Below are 23,160 nucleotides of genomic sequence, written 5' to 3'. Positions count from 1 at the left end.
TCTGTTACTTAATAGGACAATATATAACGTGTATAAACAAGTTTCAAAATTAACAAAAACACTCTTCATTATCTCATTTGCTCCTCACAGAAGCCAAAGGAGATAAGATAGTGCAGGATTATCCCATATTTAACAAGGAAAAAGGAAATAAGTCCAATAAGCTGGTATTATTTAAAGAACTAATGGCACCAGCTCTGAAGGCAGAGAGACCTGCCAGAGTTGAATACAGGCTTTGTCATAGTTTCCTCATATGTAAAATGGGAATGATTCATCCTGCAAGGATTAAAATGAGATTGATTCTTCATTCACTCATTCATTCATTCATTCTTCAATATGTATTAATTTACAAACATTTAGCACATATTAGGAATCAAACACTGTACTAGGTAGCAAGGATGGAGTCTCAAGTGATACAGACACAATCGTTGCCTTCACGGAATGTATAGTTAAGTGGGAGATAAGGCATTTATCACATAATCACACAGATACAGGTAAAACTACAACCATGTTAAGTACTTCAAAGATGAGATAAACCATTTTATGAGACCATCATATTGGGTGGGAGTGTAACTGGGTTAAGGAGATCATGGAAGTCTTCCTCAGCAAACAACACAAGAAAAGAGATCTGAAGAAATGATGAAGGGAGCAAAGAAGGAGTTCTGACCAACTCAAGAGGAGAGATACAAGGATACTGACATTACAGTTTCCCCTACAAATGGTCCACGAGAACATCCTACAGAGAAGCTCAAAGTTGACAAGTCCTACCCACAGGCTAAAAGAGAGACTATGCACGGAAAAGAAAACTTTAAAATAAATTCTGTTATTGAGACCACCAGAATTAAAAAGAGAAGATAAAGCACAAAAATCTGTTATAAAAAAAGAACATTCAGGGAACAAAAGGATATTAAAACCATGTTTAAAAAATTAAAAACTTAATAAAAGAGTTGAACTATAAAGCTGAAGAGGTATCCCAGACAGTAGAGCATAATGACAAAGAACAATAATAGAAAAAAGAAAGTTGAAGGACTAGGCCAGGAGTCCTTAATAATTAGAATTCCAGAATAATTAAGTCCAACATCTTAATAATTAGAATTCTAGAAAGAGAAAAAAGGGAAGAATTAATTTAAGAATCAAAGGACATATTGATAATATTTCATAAGCTTTTAAAAAGAAAAAACACTAGATCAGATATGAAGAATGAAGAATCAGATGGTTTGGAGTTCTCAGTACCAACACAGGAAACAAGAAAACACGAAGAATTGTCTTCAACATTTGAATAAAAATTGTTTTTAACCTTTAATTCTATACCCAAGTATGAGCACAGAAAAATGACATCTTTATAACACAGTATCTCAAAAAACTTACCTCCCATGCCCAGTTTCTCAAGAAAATACTGGAGGATATTCCACCAAAGAACAAAGTAAACCAAGAAAAAAGATGTGATACAGACAGCTGGAGATCCAACATAGGAGAGAGACAAAGGAAGGTCCCAGAATAACTGCATTACATGGGACACAGAGGGCAATTAATCCAGATTAGAGGAGTAACACAAGACATACTGAGGGCTGTCATCACTAAGATCCTATCAACAGTTAATGTAAGAATAGAACGTCCAAGAAATATAAGGAAAAAAATAATCAATTGTTTAATAAATCCCTGAGAAGGCAGGAGGGAATGAGATATGATCCAAAGCTGAAGTGAAACAGTCATCTTTAGATAGTTATTGAGACTCTTTGGAAGAGTCTTGAACACAGATGAAGCCTGTAATGGGACAATAATGGAGTTCCCTTTTAATGGTTTCTATTTTCTCTGTAAATTAGGAAGAAAGACCACTTGCTAAGTGTGAAAGAAAAGGGGTAAGTCAGATTTGAGGAGAAGGGAAAAAGGTGAAAAAATTGTTGAAAATAGTAGAGAAAGTCAACCAGGGAAATACAGTAGGATATCTGAGCAGTGTTGAGGGTCCATTTGATACTGGTTCTACATTAATTTATAATCATGAATCTGTTCTGTTGAAAAGTTTTCTTCAACAGTGCTTGGCTACTTAGATGCAGATATAGAGAAAGTGGTTCATCCAGAGCTGGGATTTCATTTCATTTCATTTCATTTCATTTATAGGCTAGTGTGTTATTTAAATAATGAACCATATACTCTAACCAGGATAAAGAAGAAAATGAGATAGGATAATATGCCCAAAGTGATCAGGATAATGCCAGGATAATACCAAGCAATCAAAAAAATATATATATAGCTGCTATTACTACTAACCATGGTCCTCTGGCAGTAAGTGATTTCATTATTCTAATTTGTAATCATTTCTATGTATCTCTCTCTTTGACTAGACTGAGCTCTTTGAGGATAAGAAGAGTGTCTTGTTCATTTTTGCTTCTTCCCAAAGCCTAGCATAGCTACTACACTCTAAGTGACTATTAAATGTGTATGATGAAATCAATGACTCAAATCTCCTGTTTCCAAGCTATTCATATAAATATTTAAAAAAAGATTCTACTTAAGGCATTATAACTTTAACAAAAATCCAGAAAATAGACCTTACCAAGACAGCTGCTAAAGGACCACTGTCATTTCAATGACAGAAACTTACTAAGTAGTTAACAGCATTAATGGGAGTTTTCCAATACTGCAGACTATGAATAAGCATGCGGAAGAAAATGAATGAACACATACAACATGAAAATTGAGAATATATTTTCCTATTTTTAAGGGATAGGAGGGATTCCTGCCTCTATTTTTTTTTTTAATCATTTCAGTACCCTCTAATGTTTCATGAAACGAGTAATCTGAAGCATAACCTACCCAATGATGATCAAATGCCTAGGTGCATAAGGACTTCAAAGTAAGTTCAAAGATACATAATCTGATTGCTGGCTAGGCCCATTAACCTCCTCTTTGATCCTGGCAGGGGGTAGATCCCCCAAATATTTCTGTACCTTTCCTGGTTTATAAAAGACCATAGGGTTTTAGGAAAGAGATCTTTTTTGGCTGTGGATTCAATTTAAAAAACATAAAGATGGGGCTTCCCTGGTGGTGCAGTGGTTGAGAGTCTGCCTGCCGATGCAGGGGACACGGGTTTGTGCCCCGGTCCGGGAGGATCCCACATGCCGCGGAGCAGCTGGGCCCGTGAGCCATGGCTGCTAAGCCTGCGCTCCGCAACGGGAGAGGCCACAACAGTGAGAGGCCCGCGTACCGAAAAAATAAAAAAATAAAAAATAATAAAAAATAAAGATTTTACTTTTGCTGATGCTTAAACTAATACAGTGTTCATTTAAAAATATGCAAAGGGGAAAGTATATAGTTAACAGCTTTGCTGTAATAGCAGATGGTATATGGGGAATTACAAACTTAAATGTGAGCTGTATTAAAAATCTTTTTTAATAAAGGAGTTGTTTGAAACTGAGTATATATATATATTTCCCTAGAGACACCAGGTTATACTGGGAGGCCAAGTCTCCAGTTGGTCCTTGTAAGTCTGAAGCACTGTGTAACACCTAATAAGATACTAAAATGTCTAAACCTTTAGGTCCAACATTTTATGGGAAAATGTATGCAGAGTTCTCATCTGGGATGTCAAAACAATCCCTTGTCTCTCTTACCACCTGTATCCTAACCAGCAGAAGTCAGAACAGGATAGAAGCCAGGAAAGGGGATTTCAGACAATAAACAAAAAGGAAATAAAAAATTTTGCAATACGATACTTTTTAGTTCAGTTTTACTCTCTCCATCCCTCCATTTTTCCTTAAAGTTTCCAGTAAATGTCCTGTCTCTACTTTCAAGGAAAGAACTCGTAGTTTCTGGACAGAGTTTATCTCTTTTCCAGAGGCACTGCAGAAAAAAAAGAGCGCCCATTCCTGCTGCACCCCGTTCTCAACACCTCTGATTCGTAAAACAAGCAATTCAATGAAAGCAATGTGGTTGGACAGTCATTAAGAACAATACATTTGAGAGGGATGGGTTGAAAATAAAGATAGAATAATCAAAAGTTTGGGTCCTTGAGACAACAGGAGAGAATGAGATACAATTCAAAGCAGAACTTGTCTATCAGCAGTGAGGGCAAACCTGGCAGCATGTTAAAAAAGTTTTCTGCTCCTCCACCCTTTGTCCTTTACTTGAGTTAAAGTTAAAGATACATATAGGTGTATAAACAGAGAAAGACCAAGATCGAATTTTGTCATACAAGAAACTGTAACCCTACATTTCAGGGTAGAGACATTTTCATATAACTACGAGTTACATTTTCTCTTGTTTTACCCACAGGCACCTCATAAAATATTAATGCACAAGTTTACCTATCAATTAAGCATAAAATGATAAAATTTTAAAAAGTTAAGCTTTTAAAAAATAATCATATATTAATAACCACTATACAGTAAATATCTGCTGCTGCTAGGGAATAATACAATCTTTTACTATGATTTGGCTTTAAACATTTTCTTAAGCTAAAATTAATTCAGATTACATGAAACAGAGGTCACCTAAACAACACCAAGTATATTCCAACAAAATGAGAGGTAGCTTGGCTGCTATTGTATAGACTCAATCCCATACACCCAACAGTCAACTCATGAGTTGTTTTGTCTTTAATGATACAATATTACCACAGATATTAAGCCTGTATTACCTTCATAATGTTAACTAAATCTGTTTGATAGTAGCGATCCTGGTGTGCATTTGCTGCCGCTAATGTAAGAAGATAATCATTCCTTGCATGGGTAGCTTTGGAATTACACTCCGATCGCCGGGCTTTTAACTAAAACATAGTAAGAGAAAAGAAAAAGTCAGTGCAAACTGATACTGTACTGAAAAACATATGAGGATACCACTCTTAGTTGGCTCCCCAACAAGAGTAAAGATGACCACGTAGAGAAACATTTATATGCATATAAAAATTCTTCAACACTATTGAAGAATTAAATAAACAGTGACTAGAACTGTTTGACACAGTAAGAGTGCTTTCAAATATTTGTTATTTACACTTTAAGAATTTCCAAAGCTTTTGAGAGAACTTCATAATGTTTTGCTCATTTTATTATGATGGGAAGATAAAGGTTCTCAAATTAAGTAAGTCCCTTATCTTCAAAGACTTGGGTAAATCTGCTGGAGTTAGAAAACAGTTTGAAAAAAAATCAGCACCCCCTAATGTGCCAAAAGAAATGCATGCTAGTTGGGAGCCAGGCAGACAAAGGTAGGTCACTAAGCTTATTTATCAGGTATTCTACAGCTTGAGGATCCCACAGGAAAAATTCACTTCCATCTGGCCCGAAATATCTGCTCAGAGGTATAAATCTGAGTGAAATGGATTTTATTGAGCTTTCTAAAGCCCATGGACTTGTTAAAGTCTCTTGGACTAAGTGTTGAAGACAACAGGCTACCTAAGCAGGTTAGGTATAGAAACTTATCTCTAAAGCAATCTTGAGAAGCAGGGAGTATCCAAAGTGCTGACACTTAGTTGAAAAACCCTCATGAACTGGGAAAAAAAGTTCTTCCCTAATGACTTTAAAATGCTTCTCTAAATGGAAATCAGATGGAAATAATTGAACTGCACCCTCAAAAGGCCCAATTCTTTTTTTTTTAAGCTAAGGTTTCTCAATTGTGAAATACAGTTTTCAAAAACTCACCTTTACACTTGCCTTCTGTAAACTGATTCTTGATTGAAAAAGACTAAGTTTAGATCTATAATAAAAATAGAAAAGTATGTTAATAAAATTATCAAATTACATCATAATAAAATGATTAAGTATTATAACTACTAAATTTTTAAAAAAGTGACCTTTCCCCGTGACACTATTCTAAAAGAGAACTAAATAAATGGAAAACCAAAAGCAATGATTATTTTCTTTTATTTTACTACAGGAAGAATTTAATATCATGGTGAAACAGAAAATAGTGGGATTAATAAAATTAAAATATCCTGAATGACAAAAATACAATTTGACGAATCCAATATGTTGGTATCTCCTAATAAACAAGAGTCAACAAACTACAGATTATTCCCAGTATCATACAATTGCACATACTTTAATTTCCGCAAGGAAGCTTAAAAGAAGCCCATGGATAACCAACCTATGGAGACAAAGATTAGCAGGCTTTCAGGGCCATGTGCCAGGAATGTGCCATGAATGTGCCAATGCCAGGAATGCAATCTACTGTATGATACTGACCAGGCTCTACAAAGACCTTAATTCCATCACATCTCCCATTAAAAGTTCTTCTTGTTTGGGTGCCTGCCTATGTGCTCCCTCCACTCTTAACATATCTATAGTATTCAGAACACAGAGATAAAGCCCTTGGACTTTCTGCCCTAATATGATTTTGTTCTATTTAAGCTTCTCTTTTCTGGTGTCCTTATTTCCCTCAATCCCTCTCAGCTCGGGAGGGGAACCATAATCTAACAATCAGTAATTAAAATATCTTGGCTTTATGCAAACAACTAGAGAGAACCATAAGGAGAAAAATGCTAAGGAACAACCAACATTCCCCACAACCAGTAATTTCTGAAGCTGCAATGTTTGTCTTGACTGCAGTGTCATGGTGATTGCCATGGGAAAAGTCAATGAATGTGCTGGAAGCTATGCCATAATATGAAATAAAGTTGCAGACCGTTTGGTATTGGAAGACAGAGCAAGCCAGTCTCTGCAGAGCAAATGTGAGGACAGAAAAAGCAGCCCTCAACTTTCTAGCAAGAGAGAAACATTCAAGGACGTACGTACAAACATGCATTCCAACTACTCCACTACTAAAAAAAAAGCTGGGTCTAAGAGACTCCTGCTATTTTTCTACCTTGCCATATTCATATTTGATGGGGGTCCTATTCATTTTGATCTAGAAAAGCAAAGGCCACTGAGAGCGCTTGTTCAGGGTTAAGAAAGACTCTGTTTGGGGTATACTCATTTCGACTTTTTTTGTAGCCATTATCTAAATAGTCTGAGTTGCATCTGGATTTTCCAATATAAGGATTCAAATCTCTGGCTTCTGCTTCATTTTCTAATCCTCATACAATCCTTTTGTGGTAATAAAGAAGGTACTAGTAATAGGTAAAATAATACAGTTCCTGCCCTCAAAGATTACTATCTAGAGCAAACAAAATACATACAATGAACCATACTACATACTCCTCTTCCTCACCTGCCTTCCATATGTTAATGTTCCTTAGGTTTCCAAACTCAACTTCTCATCTCATTTTATATATGATTTTTTTCATCTCTTTAACTATCATCTGATATGCAACTGACCCCCAAAGCAAGATCTTCAGGCCCAAATTCTCATCTGAGAGTCAGATATATAACCCTCTACCAAATCCCCACGGTCCCACATATTTATCAGAACATACATATTCAAAGTGGAACTCAGCCATCCCTTCAAACTGTATCCTTCCTTCTATGCTCTCTCCTAATGTACACATCTCTATCTGTCAAATCACCTATCAAAACTATTGGGTTAGGGCTTCCCTGGTGGCGCAGTGGTTGAGAGTCCGCCTGCCGATGCAGGGGACACGGGTTCGTGCCCCCGCCCAGGAGGATCCCACGTGCTGCGGAGCGGCCGGGCCCGTGAGCCATGGCCGCTGGGCCTGCACATCCGGAGCCTGTGCTCCGCAACCGGAGAGGCCACAACAGTGAGAGGCCCGCGTACCACACAAAAAAATAAAAATAAAAAAACTATTGGGTTGGCCAAAATGTTCGGTTGGGTTTTTCCGTAACATCTTACGGAAAAACCCGAAGGAACTTTTTGGTCAACCCAATATATACAGCCCAGTTTTCATTCCCCTTCCTGATATTCCTTCTCATCTCGACTTAGCTACAAACTTTTTTTTGTGGTTGTGGTTGCAGACGCGCATGGCTCAGGAGCCCAGCCGCTCCGCAGCATGTGGGATCTTTCCGGACCGGGGCACGAACCCGTGTCCCCTGCATCGGCAGGCGGACTCTCAACCACTGCGCCACCAGGGAAGCCCTCATCTCTACTTAGAAAAACCATTCTTCAGAACTGTGTCCAAACATCACTTTTTTCTATAAAGGTTTCCTTTTTCATTAGGCAAAATTAATCTATTTTCTATGCTTACATAAAAGTGTTTTCACACAACTACTAAAATAAATTAATTACTAGGTGAGTGACTTTAGGTACTTAACTTCTTTAAGTTTACCGTGAATAAACAAATCATAAATCTACTTTAAAACACGTTTGTTTTTAATTCTAGGCTTTAAACTTCTTGAGGGCAAAACTTATCTACCTCATTTCTGTATCCATAGTACCCGATATAGAGTAATCATTCAATAAACACTTAGTGAGTGAATTAAGATAAAGAGGCATTTCTCTCTCTGTTGTAGAATTAATTTTCCAGAAAAGTTACACATTGAATTAAATGTCTAATTTGCTGTATCCCCTTTGAATCTGGGCTATATTTGAAGGCAGTTTCTTGTTATCAGCACCTGTGAATTAGACCCTGTCAAATCCACACTTCTCAGGAACAGCCCCACAATTGTCCTCATTTTCACCCTGTGGACCTTGGCTAAAGTAGGTACTTATATATGCTCTACAAATCTGTCAATTCTCTGTTCTAGAATCCCTGAGCATTTTAAAAAACAAGTTCTTAAGAACCACCATGAAAGGATATTCCTAACGGAAAGCACCTAATCTAAAAACTTCAGGTCTAACTGGGAAGATGGGTTCACTGACTCTATGGAAGTACAGGAAATATTTGTATGCTTATAAAAATAAAATAATAAAGATAAACTAAGTTAGGGAAATATTAAATATGTTTTCCAGTAACATTAAACACTTTATGAGTATTCATTTGGGACATCCCTTGGGACAAAATAAACTTTCCAGGAGCCCCTAAATTTTCACAAGATGCCTATGAGATTGCTTAATTTCCTGCAGATAAAAAAGTATATTAGAAAGACAACCCTGACTCCTTCCTAGTCTGTACAAGTGTTCATAACCTTTCTGATTTCATGACTAGGCGTTCAAACTCCTACATTTTCCATCAGTGAGCTCACCGAACGGGAGTCTCACCTTTCCTCAGAGACATCTTCAGAATCCCATTCTATAACACAGGTTTATTTTTTCTTAAAAAATTTTCATCTTTCCTCAAGTTGTCATTGCAAAAATCTCTACTGCTAGCTTTGCATTTCTTTGTTATAAACTGCCAGTTCCTTCTTTTCCTAATTATTCTCAAAGTAAAGGACTTTTAATTTACATATATTGAAAGTAAAATTCACACACAGTTCCTAAAGCATACATTAAAAATTATATACGTTAGAACTTCATATAAGAGAAATTCTGGGGCAAGGTTTCTATACTGAGGTCAGTGGTCTTACTCACTTGATGCGTCCATAGTCCTTCAAAGGCATACTGAGGATCAAGGATTTTCGACTACAACTGATTTACTCTGGCATGAGAAAATTGAGGCTCTAAAACCCTGATATTTAGACACCATAGCAACTTTAACCAGACTTCTGCTAAGCTTCCAATACCATGATCATCTGTCTTCTTTCCTTTTCAAAATTCAATTTAATGTGAAAACTGACTGATCAAATATTCCCATTTTGCTTACATTAATTTAAATAAAAATCAACTAATATAAAAGAAAATTTTATCTCAAGTATGTAACATTTATAGGTCCAATGAAACCAATATAACCTAAGAATGACTCTATGCCCTGTATTAACAGAAAAAAAGTACTGGCAAAAATAACATTTATTTGTATAATCACTTTTTCAGAAATGCTAAGACACATACTTTGCCTCGATGTCAGCTTTCTCTCGTACTGCATGAGCCATCTGTTCAGTCTCAAAGTACTTCTTTTTGCCTTTAGCTAAATCTTTCACTGTCTCTTGCAATTCAGTTTGGATCTTTGTCAACTGGTCCACACACTGTAAAATACAAAGTGCAATTATTATGATTTTAGTCTTCAGGCTTACAGAAAATGAGTTTGCCCTAAGAACTATGCACTATGCCCTCAGGATGGAAACCCAGGAGAAGAATCAGCACTTTTAGTACCCTTCAAATTGCAAACTGAAATACAGTGAACAGCTGGTACTCCCATCTCAAGTAATGTATCGAATAGTGTCACAGTTTGCTTAACAACTCTGCTTTGAGAAATAACCTCTGAGTGCTGCTGATAACTGACATTATTAAGCTAAGGCATAAGAAGAGCAACAGTGAAAATGCTCTTAGTGTTGGAGCATAGCAATAAAGGCAAAAGATTAAAGCAATTCTGTAATCTTCATAATATTAATAAAGTTTCTCTATATGTTTGGGGAACTGATGGTACAAAGGGTACTGAAGGATTCACTTCTGGGAAAGGAGGATTGAGATCTGAGAAGTCTGGCCACAGAGCAACTAAGCCCATGAGCCATAGCTACTGAGCCTGCGCTCTAGAGCCCGCGAGCCACAACTACTGAAGCCCATGTGCCTAGAGCCTGTGGTCCGCAACAAATGAAACGACCCCAGTGAGAAGCCAGCGCACTGCAACGAAGAGTTGCCCCCACTCCACACAACTAGAGAAAGCCCGAGCGCAGAAACGAAGACCCAATACAGCCAAAAATATAAATAAATAAGAAATCTGAGAAGTCTGACAGGATAAGCCCAAGATGAAGGAGAGAAGCAAGAAACCTGGGTACCACATAACAATTATTACTCAAAACTATCCCCAACTCAACTCTTTGGATACACATACAGATTCTAGGAGAAGAGACAGACATAATAACTTAAAGAAATACTTAACAAATAAACTCTTATAACACAATGGGGCCAAAGTAACACTGCTTTGGGACCCTTCTGGATATCCAAAGGGGGAATTATTTTCCCCAGTTTGAAACAAACCACTGAGAAGTTTCACCAGTCTGAGGCCAGTTCAGGGCAGCCCCCATTGAAAAACTTCTGAGCCTGGAATAGCATCGTCAGTGCATGATTCAGACTGAAAAAACACAGCAAAGCAGGAAGAGACATTGGTAAGTAAGGGATTATTTTGCCACGGTGAGCAGTGTGGAATAGAACAAGGATATCAGAAAAGCAAGGATAAAGCACAAATAAACTTAGACATGTGACATAGAGGCTAGAGTTTCACTACTTTACAGGACGTGAGAGATCTGGAAGGTTCCCTATGGGTACATTTACTGAGCACTTAATAAGTGTCAGGCTGTGAATAAAGGGTAAAACAAGACAAAACAAAAAAACACCTCTTTCCCCGCTGCATGAAAACTGGACCCTTAACTTCCAAGGCCTGTGTTTCAACAGAAACCTGACTAAGACACAACGTCAACTGGGTTATTCAGCAACACTACGTATAAATATGAATTCACCTGATGGGTAAATTGCATCAACTTGGGAGAAACTACAAATGAACTATAAATATTTGATGGAGAAGTCTTGGCTTTGGGCTTCTGTGAGTATGGTGATTCCTGTATCTGGACATGTCCCTTGCAGGGACCTTGGAAGCTCTGTCTATAGAGCTGTAATAAAAGGTTTTCCTCTCCTTTAGAGTCTGCGGCTACCCCTGCACATGTGAGTCTCATTTCCTTGTCCCAGACCTGTCGCCTGGGGACCAAACAGAATAACTCTGATTAGCTATGTAGACTGAAGCATACTGGTGGGAGAACTAATTCTACTAATGCAGGATGCCGCCCTGCTGCTTAACTGTGTTCCCTGTCCTAATGTCCTTCTAAGTAAACCTCATGCCAGGTGTGGCCTACGATACTCATGAGTCTGAATGTTTAGTTACATTTAAGAAGACTCCCTATGTGCACTGCACAAGCACAATACACTATGTCCAGCACTTTATAGGTATTACAACACATTTAGTCCTCAAAACAACTCTGTGATAAAAGTATTCATATTAGTCCAATTTTAAGATGAAGAAACAGACTTAAAGAGGTTAAACAACTTACCCAAAGTCATACAGTGAATTTACCATGTAATCCATTATAGTATGCACCCTAGTTTTGTGATAACCATGTTTTTAAGGTTTCACACAGAGTTACTTTATCTTAAAATAGTAAGCTTTAAAAGAATTGACATATAACTCACAAACCCCAGTGGTTTTTAGGATATTCACGAGGTTGTACAACCATTACCTCTGTCTCATTCCAGAACATTTTCATCACCCTAAAAAGAAACCCCATACCCATTAGCAGTCACTCCCATTTCCACCTACCCCCTAGCCCCTGGCAACCACTACTCTACTTTCTGTATTCATAAAGTTCCTATTCCAGACATTCTGTTTAAATGGAATCATATAATACATAGCCTTATACATCTTTTATCACTTTCCATAATGTTTTCAGGGTTCATCTATGTTGTATCATGTACTAATTCTTCATGCCTTTTTATGGCTGAATAATGTTTCATTATATAGACATACTAAAATAGTAAGCTTTTATCTTGCAACAAATCTTTAATTTTTAATAGTCCTTATCATAAACAAATCTCTTATTTACTAAATAATACCGTGACAACCTGACACTCCCATAGAGAAGTGCTAAACATCCCAATAATGCCATGTTTGCATGTGTGAAGAGCTGAAAGAATGCTCCATGGCTACAATTAGATATTAACTAGGAACTGGGGCATGGTCTGAAAAAACACAACTGTGTTTAATGGGCAAATGGGATGGATTATTTAAAAGAGGAGTCAGGTATAAGGTATCTACATCCAAAATGTTCATCCAAAACAATGAAACTTGGCCTCAGAAAACTAATCAATGAAGGGAAGCCCAAGAGTCCCAGGGTGATATTAAGCAATATTAAGAAAGGGTCTGCTAATTTGAATATTTTGAGAGGAAACGAAACACAGTAGGTCAAAGGTTTTCCTGAGGACTGCAAACCATGTGGACAGGATCTCAGTATATTCACACAAAGTGAACACCATGGGTACCTGTACATGAGCACATATGCATGCACACCTGCGTGTGCACACACACACACACACACACACACACACACAGAAACATAAACACACAGTCACTCACTCCTTATATCCCTACCCTTTAAAGGACATTTATCCTTAGTCTCGGGTAACCAAACATCTTATAGAGATTACTTAATTCATTTTCATTTATAAAAGGTTATTAAATTAAATTACTTTCTATATGTGCCACAATATCAGATGAATTTTGTGACAGTTCATATCTTTAAAAGGATTTCTCAAAAATCTCATCAGAAAACTCTGGTTGATTCTATTCCTACTTGCTTTTTCCCTTTACATAAGTTTCTAAGATACTGTTTATCAAACAGTATTAGAGATATCCTGTGTGCACACTGAAGAGATCTCTTGTGATCCTTTCTTCCCTAGCATTCATTAAAACGACAACCAAATGTTTCCATCACCCAGGTGAACTGTTTCAAGTGAGAGTAAGCTGGGTTCTTCTTCAAAGGAAAATGCCTGCACATAACAAAATATCAAACATTTATTAAATAAAAGTCATCAAACTTAATTTGCAAAGGAACAGGACTTCCTTTCCAACTTTTAAAATAAGTTTCTTCTGTATAAATCCAATTTTCTGAGGTGGATTAAGTCATATACTTAAAAACAAGCTTAATAATAACTACGTTAAGAAAAGCCTTGATGTGATATATGCCCAGCTCTTTCCCAAGAGTTATCAGCACTGAGCAGACAGAGAAATGGATGTGTAAGTGTACATTAGGGCTAAGGGATCATACAAAATGACAAACTTGGATATTAAAATTCAGGATCCTAGTAAAGAAATTAAAAGTATGACTCCTGAGTATGACAGATACTAGGATAGATAGACTTGCCAATAACTTGAAGACACGAATAAAAATAAAAGTAACTTGGACCAATACATTGAAGGCCTACAAACTAGTACATCCTCTGACCCAGCAGTCCTGTCCTGGAAATTCATCCTAAGAAAATAACTTTTGGGACTTCCCCAGTGATCCAGTGGTTAAGACTCCGTGCTTCAGCTGCAGGGGGTGCAGGTTCAATCCCTGGTCAGGGAACTAAGATCCCAAATGCCGCACTGTGCGCCCAAAAAGAAAGAAAAAGAAAAGAAAATAACTTTTAAAAAAGTTAACTTTTATTACCTTAGTGGTAATAAAACAGAAGAATGACTAAATAAAGCAGAGTAAATGAAAAATTTATTCAGAAGTAAAAAATGTTTCTATAAAAAAAAGCTTGTATAGAAACATTAACAATTAATTAGGAAATAGAGGATGTAGAAAACAGGATATCCTAAAGCAAATTATCCATGTATTAATTAAAACTACTGTAAAAACTAATTAGGTAAAGGAGTAGGGAATATCTATAAATAGTCTACTGAGGTAAAGAAGTTGTATATATTTTTCTGTAAGCCTATTTAAACATTAAACTCCAAGTATTTTTAAAGGATTGAATACGATTTGGAATTAGGAAGTAGTATATTCAAGTTCTTGCTCAATAATTTACTACCTAAGTCTCTCTAACATTCTTAGCCTCAGTTTCATCATTTGAAAAATAATAATATTTACAAATCTAACAGGTTGTCATGAGAATCAAATGAGACTATAATGGATATGGTAGCTGTTTACAAACTCTAAAGTATCATACAAATGTGAGTCCCAATTATTTCAAGGAAGGTAAACTCTAGTATAAATGAGAAAGATATGGATAAAAGCATAGCTAGTTTAATATAAGAACGACAAATGTTAACTAGACTTATTGAGGTGATCATTTTGCAATATACACAAATATCAAATGACTACATTGTACACCTGAAATATGTCAATTTTAACTCAATTTAAAAAAAGAGAATAGATTAAATTTTAAAAAGCCATAGATTATTGTGGCTCTTGTTTTGATTTATAAGCAAATGTCAGCATACAGAAAGTGATTTAGAAAAAGCCATGATATAATTCTCATTATAATCTTCACAACAGTCAGACGCTTTATAATTGTATCTAAAATTATCCCCAATATTATAAAAGAAAACTGACGAAGTAGAGAAAAATTTAAAAAGAACATGACCATTAAAATGTTACAGAGGGGGGACTTCCTTGGTGGTCCAGTGGTTAAGACTTCACCTTCCAATGCAGGGGGTGTGGGTTCGATCCCTGGAGGGGGAGATAAGATCCCACATGCCTCACGGCCAAAAAACCAAAACATAAAACAGAAGCAATATTGTAACAAATTCAACAAAGACTTCAAAAAAAATTTACAGAGGGGTTAAAATTCAAATATATAAACAATTCATACAACTCAATATCAAAAAAACAAACAACCCGATTACAAAAATGGGCAGAAGATGTCAAGAGACAATTTTCCAAAGAAGATATACAGATGGCCAACAGGCACATGAAAAGATATTCAAGATCACTAGTCATCAGAAAAATGCAAATCAAAACCACAATGTGATATGACTTCACACCTGTTAGAACAACTATCATCAAAAATACCACAAATAACAAATGTTGGCAAGGATGTGGAGAAAAGGGAACCCTGTACTCTGTTGCTGGGAATGTAAACTGGTGCAGCCACTGTGGCAAACAGTATAAAGGTTCCTCAAAAAACTAAAAGTACAACTACCATATGACCCAGCAATTCCACTCTTCGGTATATGTCCAAAGAAAATGAAAACACTAATTCAAAAAGATACACGCACCTCAATGTTCACAGTAGCATTATCTACAATAGCCAAGATATGGAAGTAACCTAAGTGTCCATCAACAGATGAATGGGTAAAGAAGATGTGGTGTGTGTGTATATATATATATATATATATATACACATATATATATATGTACATATATATATGTACACATACACATGCCACACACACACAATGGGATACTACTCAGCCATTAAAAAGAATGAAAATTTGCCATTTGCAACAACATGGATGGACTTAGAGGGTATTACGCTTAGTGAAATGTCAGACAGAGAAAGACAAAAACTGTATGTTAACATTTACATGTACAATCTAAAAAATAAAACAAACTAGTGAATACAACAAAAAAGAAACAGACTCACAGATATAAAGAACAAACTACTCGTTACCAGTGAGGAGAGAGAAGGGAGCAGGGGCAAGAGAGGGGGTATGGAATTAAGAGGCACAAACAACAATGTATAAAATAAATAAGCTATAAGGATATATTGTACAGTGTAGGGAATATAGCCAGTACTTTATAATAACTATAAATGAAATATAATCTAGAAAAATTTTGAATCATTACGTTGTACACCTCAAACTTATTATAAATTTTATATATATTATAAAATTTTATATTATAAATATTATACCTCAATTAGAAAATGTTACTGAGGGAGAATTTTAAGTCAAAATTGGTTGTGATCATGACAGAACAAGTTGTTTTAGACTATCTTCCTATAGTCTAGAAACTGTAAAAGTCAGACAAAAGAGATTTTTAGAAATAGCCAGCATTAAACAACAGCAATACAAGCTGGACTGAAGGGACTGTGATATCTGGAAGAACAGAGCAGAGCTAGGTAAGCTCTGCATTTACCTTGACTTTTCTTCTTAGGGCAATTGTTGAATCATGGCACAGAGATGTAAGATATAAAAACAAAGTGGTTTTTTACTAGACTATGGAAACAGAGGTTGGAGTTTGTGGATGCCCAAAGAGCAGGAACTTGAGAGGCTAGACCTGGAAAGAAGGGTATTACAGAGAAGCAAATCCAAAAATCTGCATGCACTTTCCCTGAGTCATCAGTTGACTTCTAAATGGCATGTGTGTAGTGAAATTCCAACAAATTCAGGAAAGAACAGTAGCTTAAAGGCTAATGAGCTGAGCAGTGAACAGAGGGATCAGAGAAGCTACATGATGTTGAGAAGACAAAGGTTGGAGTTCAAGTCTTATCAAAGTAGAAATGCTTTGGTAAGCACCCCAAACTTTCAGGTAAGACCCCAGGAATAAGGACATAAGTGAAACAGACCAGACTAAAAAGCCTAAAACCAGACCCTAATACAATCAAGGCAATCTGATAGCATTCTATCTGCCTGTTAGAAAACTTAACTCTCTTTGGAAATAGAAAACATCTTCCAGAGCCTCTATAATTTTTATCCACAGTAGGACTGTGAGGCCTACTAAACCAGTAGACCCAAACAACCAAAAACAAACAAAGAAACAGTAAATGATAAAAAGAGACCTATAGTGATTCAGATAGTGGAATTATGAAAAAGAGATTAGGAGTGACACATTTAAGATGATAAAGAAAAAACATGGAGAATTGCACCAGAAACATGGACTCCATTTTTTTTTAATCAAATAAAAATTTCAGAACTGAAAAATATACTGAGATTCCAAAAGATAAGTTTTAAAAGCAAATTAAAAATAGCAGAACAGCATAGTAGAACTATATACAATAGGCAAGACACAAAAACAACCCAAGTGCCCATCAACAGACAATTGGGTTAAGAAGATGTGGCATGTACAGGGAACTTTATTCAATACTCTGTAATGACCTATATGGGAATAGAATCTAAAAAAGAGTGGTTATACATGTATGTATAACTGACTCACTTTGCTGTACAGCAGAAACTAAGACAATATTGTAAATCAATTATATTCCAATAAATTTTTTTTTAAAAAAAGAGGTGGTATACACACACAGTGAAATATAATTTAGCCATAAAAAATAATGAAATATTGTCATTTGCAGCAACATGGATGGACCTAGAGAATACCATCCTAAGTGAAGTAAGCCAGAGAAAGACAAATATTGTATGATATCACTTATACGTGGAATCCAAAAAATAATACAAATGAATCTATATACAAAAAGAAATAGACTCACAGATATAGAAAGCAAACTTATGGTTACCAAAAAGAAAAGGGAGGGGAGAAGGGATAAATTAGGAGTATGGGATTAACAGATACAAACTACTATATATAAAATGGTTAAGTAACAAGGATTTACTGGACAGCATAGGGAACTATATTCAATATCTTGTAATAACTCATAATGGAAAATAATCTGAAAAAAAAATAAAACTGAATCACTTTGCTGTATACCTGAAACTAACAAAACATTGTAAATCAACTCTACTTCAATCAATCAATCAAAACAAATTAAAAGGAAAAAAAGAAATAGAACAGAGTGCTAATTAGCTGCAAGATATCAGTGGAAAACATTCAGACTGAAGTGCAGAGAGAAAAAAGGGTATTAATACAGAAAACGTGGAAAAAGTACAAAAGACATGGACAGAGTCAAAAGGCCTAACAGCACAAAAGTCATAACGGGGAGGTAAATGGAATTATACTATTAAAACATTTTTATATTGTTCATGAGGTGCTAAAATACTAATTCACATTAGACTTTAATAAGTTAATTTAGAGTAAAGTTTGGAGAGCAGTAAAAGTGCCAATTCATGGTAAATTATAGTAAGTCAGAAAGGCATACTGGAATCTCTAAGTTAATTACTAAAAGAATAACAAGATTATAAAATTAAAAAGCTAATAGAGGAAAATTGATAACAAAAAGTGTAACATTACTCAATGTTACTAATCACCAGGGAAATTGCAAATCAAAACCACAATGAGATATTACCTCACACCTGTTAGAATGGTTATTACCAGAAAAACAAATGACAACAAACACTGACAAGGTTGTCGTGAAACTGGAACTGTTGTGCACTGTTGGTGGGAATGCAAAATGGTGCAGCTGTTATGGAAAACAGTATGGCGGTTCCTCAAAAAATTAAAAAAGAACTACCATATGATCCAGCAATCCTACTTCTAGGTATTTATCCAAAATCAGGAGCTCAAAGAGATATTAGCATTCCCATGTTCACTGCAGCACTATTCACAAAAGTCAAAATATGGAAACAACCAAAATGTGCATCAATGCATGAATGTATTAAAAAATTGGTATATATATACAATGGAATATTATTCAGCCTTAAAAAAGAAGGAAATCCTATGCATGCAACAACATCGATGAACCTGGAGGACATTATGCTAAATGAAATAAGTCAGTCACAAAAGCACAAATATTGCATGATTCCACTTACATGAAGTATCTAAAATAACCAAACTCATGGACGCAAAGAATAGAATTGTAGTTGTCAGGGATTGGAAAAAAAGGAAGGAGGGAGCTGTTAACCAACAGGTACAAAATTTCAGTTATACAAAATGAGCAAGTTCTAGAGATCATCTGTACAAAAATACTGTATTGTACACTTTAAAAATCTGTTAAGAGGGTAGATCTCATGTTAAGTGTTCTTATCACACTAAAATAAAAAAGAAGAAAATAAAATATAAGATTATCCAAATATAGGCAAAAAAAAAAAAAAGCGTGGGGAGGAAGGGTTGGAGAAGTACAGGAAGAAAAATAGATGATTTCTGATCCTATGTGGAGTCAATTTGTTGTAAAGTTTGGGAAGTACAACTGGAGAAGCCAATAGTTGTGGCTATGTGTTGCTTTTCTTGCTCCATTGGGAACCTATCTCAATTTTCCTTTGGCAAATCACCTTTTCCCATTTTTAGTCCATGTAGTTTGCATGAAGACTGTAACCTCTGTAACCCAAGATAAGTTGATGAGCCTTAATTCTGGTAGTTTTGTTAGTACTTTGGGGAAAGTGGAAAATGTAGGATTGCTAGCTTTGATATTTGTAAATCTAGCACTTTGGGGGGCACCACATAGAGAGAGTTGCTAAAGAATGAAGCCACTGGGGAAAGCAGAGCTAATGGATGGGAAGAAAGACTGAATTCTAATGTCATCATTTGAGGACCTGGATCCACCCCTGCCTGGATTCCATCCATGCTAAAATGTTTAGTTATACATTCTCTTCTTGGCTTAAGCCAGTTTGAAGTAAGTTTCTGTCATTTGTAATTTCAGAGTCCTGACAGGTATGCTCAATATGTACTTAGTGTTTAACAGCTGCTTAAACAAACGCCATTATTATCAGCTATAATATAAGTTAATTCACAGATATAAGGACTTGTCAAAGCTCACCAAACATTCTTAACATTCTTTGCCCAGGAATGTTAGTTAAATTCAGGTCAGAGAAGAGCACAAATGGTTTTAACTCTTTCAAAATATTCTGATATTGGGACTTCCCTCGTGGTCCAGTGGTTAAGACTCCGCCCTTCCAATGTAGGGGGTGTGGGTTTGATCCCCGTTTGGGGAACTGAAATCCCACATGCCACATGGTGCAACCAAAAAAAAAAAATTTCTATACTGAGAAATGTAGAACTTCCAATAATTCAATTACATTTGGTGAATGCATTGGCTATTTGAAACATCGTATTTCCTCCCATTTAGGAAGTAGTATCAACTCTCTACCTCTGTCTCCCACCCTCTCTCTGCAGGCACTGATGGACACACACACACACACACACACACACACAATGCTTTTTCTTCCATTAGAAAGCAATGTTCGGTCAGTAGTTTATTCGCTATGTTTGTTTCGAAAGATAATTTTGAGCAAAGATAAAACTGAGGCATTCTTAAACAAATATGTTAAAACCCACTGATACTACGTGAGTGCTTGAAAGAGATACATTTAACATATTGATTTCATGCTATTAAAATCATCTTTGGCAAACAAGGAAGATTAGGTTTTTTTTGTTTTTGTTTGTAAAAAAGTAGTGATAATCCAAAGGACAATTAGAATCAAAACAATGGATGGCTTGCGAAATGTTATTTCCTTAAATAATCACTTTAATATTTTCTAAAGTATTAATACTTCTATAAGAAAAATTTAATTGCTTATTAGGCATCATGATAATCTCTAATTTTGTAAAACTGTGTCCTTTCCTAAAAGGACACAATTCAATCACCTACTTTCAATAGCAAGTTTTTCATAAAAATCACATTTAATAACGATTTTTTCTATGAATTTAAAAATTCTGTACAAAGAAACAGATCTATTTAAAAACTTTTATGTAACCTATATAGCTAAACTTTAGAGTAAACCATTTTTGGTAATAAGTTTGCTATATATGGTCAAGATATGGTAACAGGGAAGAGCCAATTTTGACTCCATGTTGGATCTGTTTCTTTGACTTTAACCTTTGCTTTTCGTTGCTTTTGTTATTATAATCATACATAATGGCCTGCCTCAGGGAACCCTGACCCTCTGCCAGAAAGTTAAACTAAAGTGCCTTTGTTCAGCTCACAAGGAGACTTATCTGACCTGGCCCACCTGTGAGTGGCTTCAGAAAAGAAGAAATTAACCCATCCCCTCCCCAATGCTGGCCAAGCCAGGCAAAACTAACACCCCTTTTCACTTTACTTCCTTACCTCTTCCCGCTTTCTGTTCTATAAAAGAAAGTGGTATCCAGACCCTGATAAGATGGTTATTTTGAGACATTAGTCTGCCATCTTCTCAGTCTGCCAGCTTTCCGAATAAAGTCGCCATTCCTTACTGGCCTGTACTGTGTGTAGCCAGCATAGCGAGTTTAGACTCAGTAACAATGTGTCAACTTCCTTTAAATTATTATGCAAAATGGGTCAAGTTGAAACTAAGACCAATTTTCTCAAGACTTAGTGGGATTAACAACACTGTAACTATTTTAATATACACCAAACTAAGTAAATCTATTTACTTGAGTTAAGCTGAAAAATATTTGTAAGAAGTGTTTATTGAGCTTTCAGAATGTCCACAGATTCAAATTACACTCACCTTTGTCAGTTAATAAAATACAGTAGTTAGAAGGAACATGTTGAAATCAGAAAATCCATGTTAAAATCAGAAACATTTGGACCATATAGAAAAACTCAAAGTGTACAATGCAATTTAACATAATCTTGCAGATTATAAATGTAGCAGTGAGATATTAAAATGCATACAAGAAAAGAACAAATAGAAACGATACCCTTTTTAGTTGCTGTTCTTTTAGGCTTTTCACTGTCCTTGCAGGCTCAGAAATGAAGTTTTTATAGTTTTCACATATATTGATCCGAGACTGGGCTACCTGCATTGTTCCCTCGAGAAAAGATTTCCAAACAGGATACATGCTCCTAAATTCAAAGAGGGACAGAAAAGTATTAGGCAGAGGAAAGGAAGAATAAGTTGTCTAACCTTTTGCTCACTGGCTAGCACTGACAAAATAAGTGTTTTCTTTATAGTTTAAAGTGTATTTATATTGGTTCATAGGTAGTAGTATTTTTAGCATATATAACAAGTAGAAACTTGGAATACACTCTATTCCTCTATAGCTTGACAATGGGCCATTTTGATTCACTAGCTATTCTTGACACTGGAGTAAAGTGATACAAGGATTACAATTCTAGACAAAGCTAACACTATAAAAATTAGTGAATACTTCAGACTTTCCAGGCCTTTCACTGTTTCAGGAGTATCATTATGAATATCAAGTTTCATTATTTCTTTATGCTATTTTCCTGATTTTACAGATGAGGTAACTGAGGCTCAGATAGATTTAGAGCAGCAGTCCCCAACCTTTTTGGCACCAGGGACTGGTTTCATGGAAGACAATTTTTCCACAGACGGGGGGCGAGAGGGGGGAATATGGTTTAGACGGTAATGCGAGCAATGGTTCAGGTGGTAATGTGAGCGACAGGGAGCAGCAGATGAAGCTCTGCTAGCTTGCCCGCCCGCCGCTCACCTCCTGCTGTGCGGCCCGGTGATGGTGGGGGGGACCGCTGATTTAGAGGATCACTCTAGATCACAATAGAGTGTGGCAATACTGAGATACAGACGAATACCTCTAAAGTACATTTTCTTTCAACCAAATTATATTGCTCTCTTACATAAACTGATGTGCTGGAAAAAAAATCATGAACAACTGCTTATGTTCTTGAGAAGTCTATTTGTTAGAGAAAAGAAGTCTATGGTATCATTGCTCTACATCTGTTTCTCTGTTGTAATAATGCTTCGCCAGCATCACGTTGCGGCCTGGAGTCATTCCAAGCAAGTCCCATCACCTCTACTTGATAAATGTGCTCTCAGAAATCTTTTGGTAAAGTCAAAGAATTATTCATCCTTTGCTTTCTGTAGCCAACTTCCTTTTCAAACCTTCTCTTCTGCTTTGCTAAATGCCTTAGTCAGTCCCAATATGCTCCTAAACTAGTTATAAACATATTTTATAACTTACCATAACAATGAATGGTACCTTGTTAAAAAGAGATACTTGCACTGATAGATTATAATATCCATCTCCTAAGATTTCCCTTCTTGTGTTACGTGGATTTCCTACTATAGCAATGTATGGGACCGTGTGCTACATAAAA

At 36.0% G+C, this 23,160-nt stretch overlaps 1 protein-coding gene across 2 annotated transcripts in view; it reads right to left on the bottom strand.

Moving 5' to 3' along the window:
* Nucleotides 1–23,160, bottom strand: part of FCHSD2 (FCH and double SH3 domains 2) — a 291,907-nt gene that overhangs the window by 138,961 nt on the left and 129,786 nt on the right. For both annotated transcript variants that reach the window (XM_082659936.1, XM_082659937.1), the window contains exons 5-8: nucleotides 21,783–21,927; nucleotides 9,748–9,881; nucleotides 5,631–5,685; nucleotides 4,634–4,762 (exon numbers count right to left, since the gene is read on the bottom strand). In XM_082659936.1, the coding sequence (XP_082516062.1) occupies nucleotides 4,634–4,762; nucleotides 5,631–5,685; nucleotides 9,748–9,881; nucleotides 21,783–21,927 (463 nt within the window). The remainder of the gene's footprint in view (nucleotides 1–4,633; nucleotides 4,763–5,630; nucleotides 5,686–9,747; nucleotides 9,882–21,782; nucleotides 21,928–23,160) is intronic.

The sequence above is a fragment of the Grampus griseus genome (genome assembly GCF_964374135.1).
Source record: "Grampus griseus genome assembly, chromosome: 8".
NCBI classification, from domain to species: Eukaryota; Metazoa; Chordata; class Mammalia; order Artiodactyla; family Delphinidae; genus Grampus; species Grampus griseus.
Note: the sequence above shows the minus strand (reverse complement) of the source record. Positions and strands in the feature narration are given on the sequence as shown.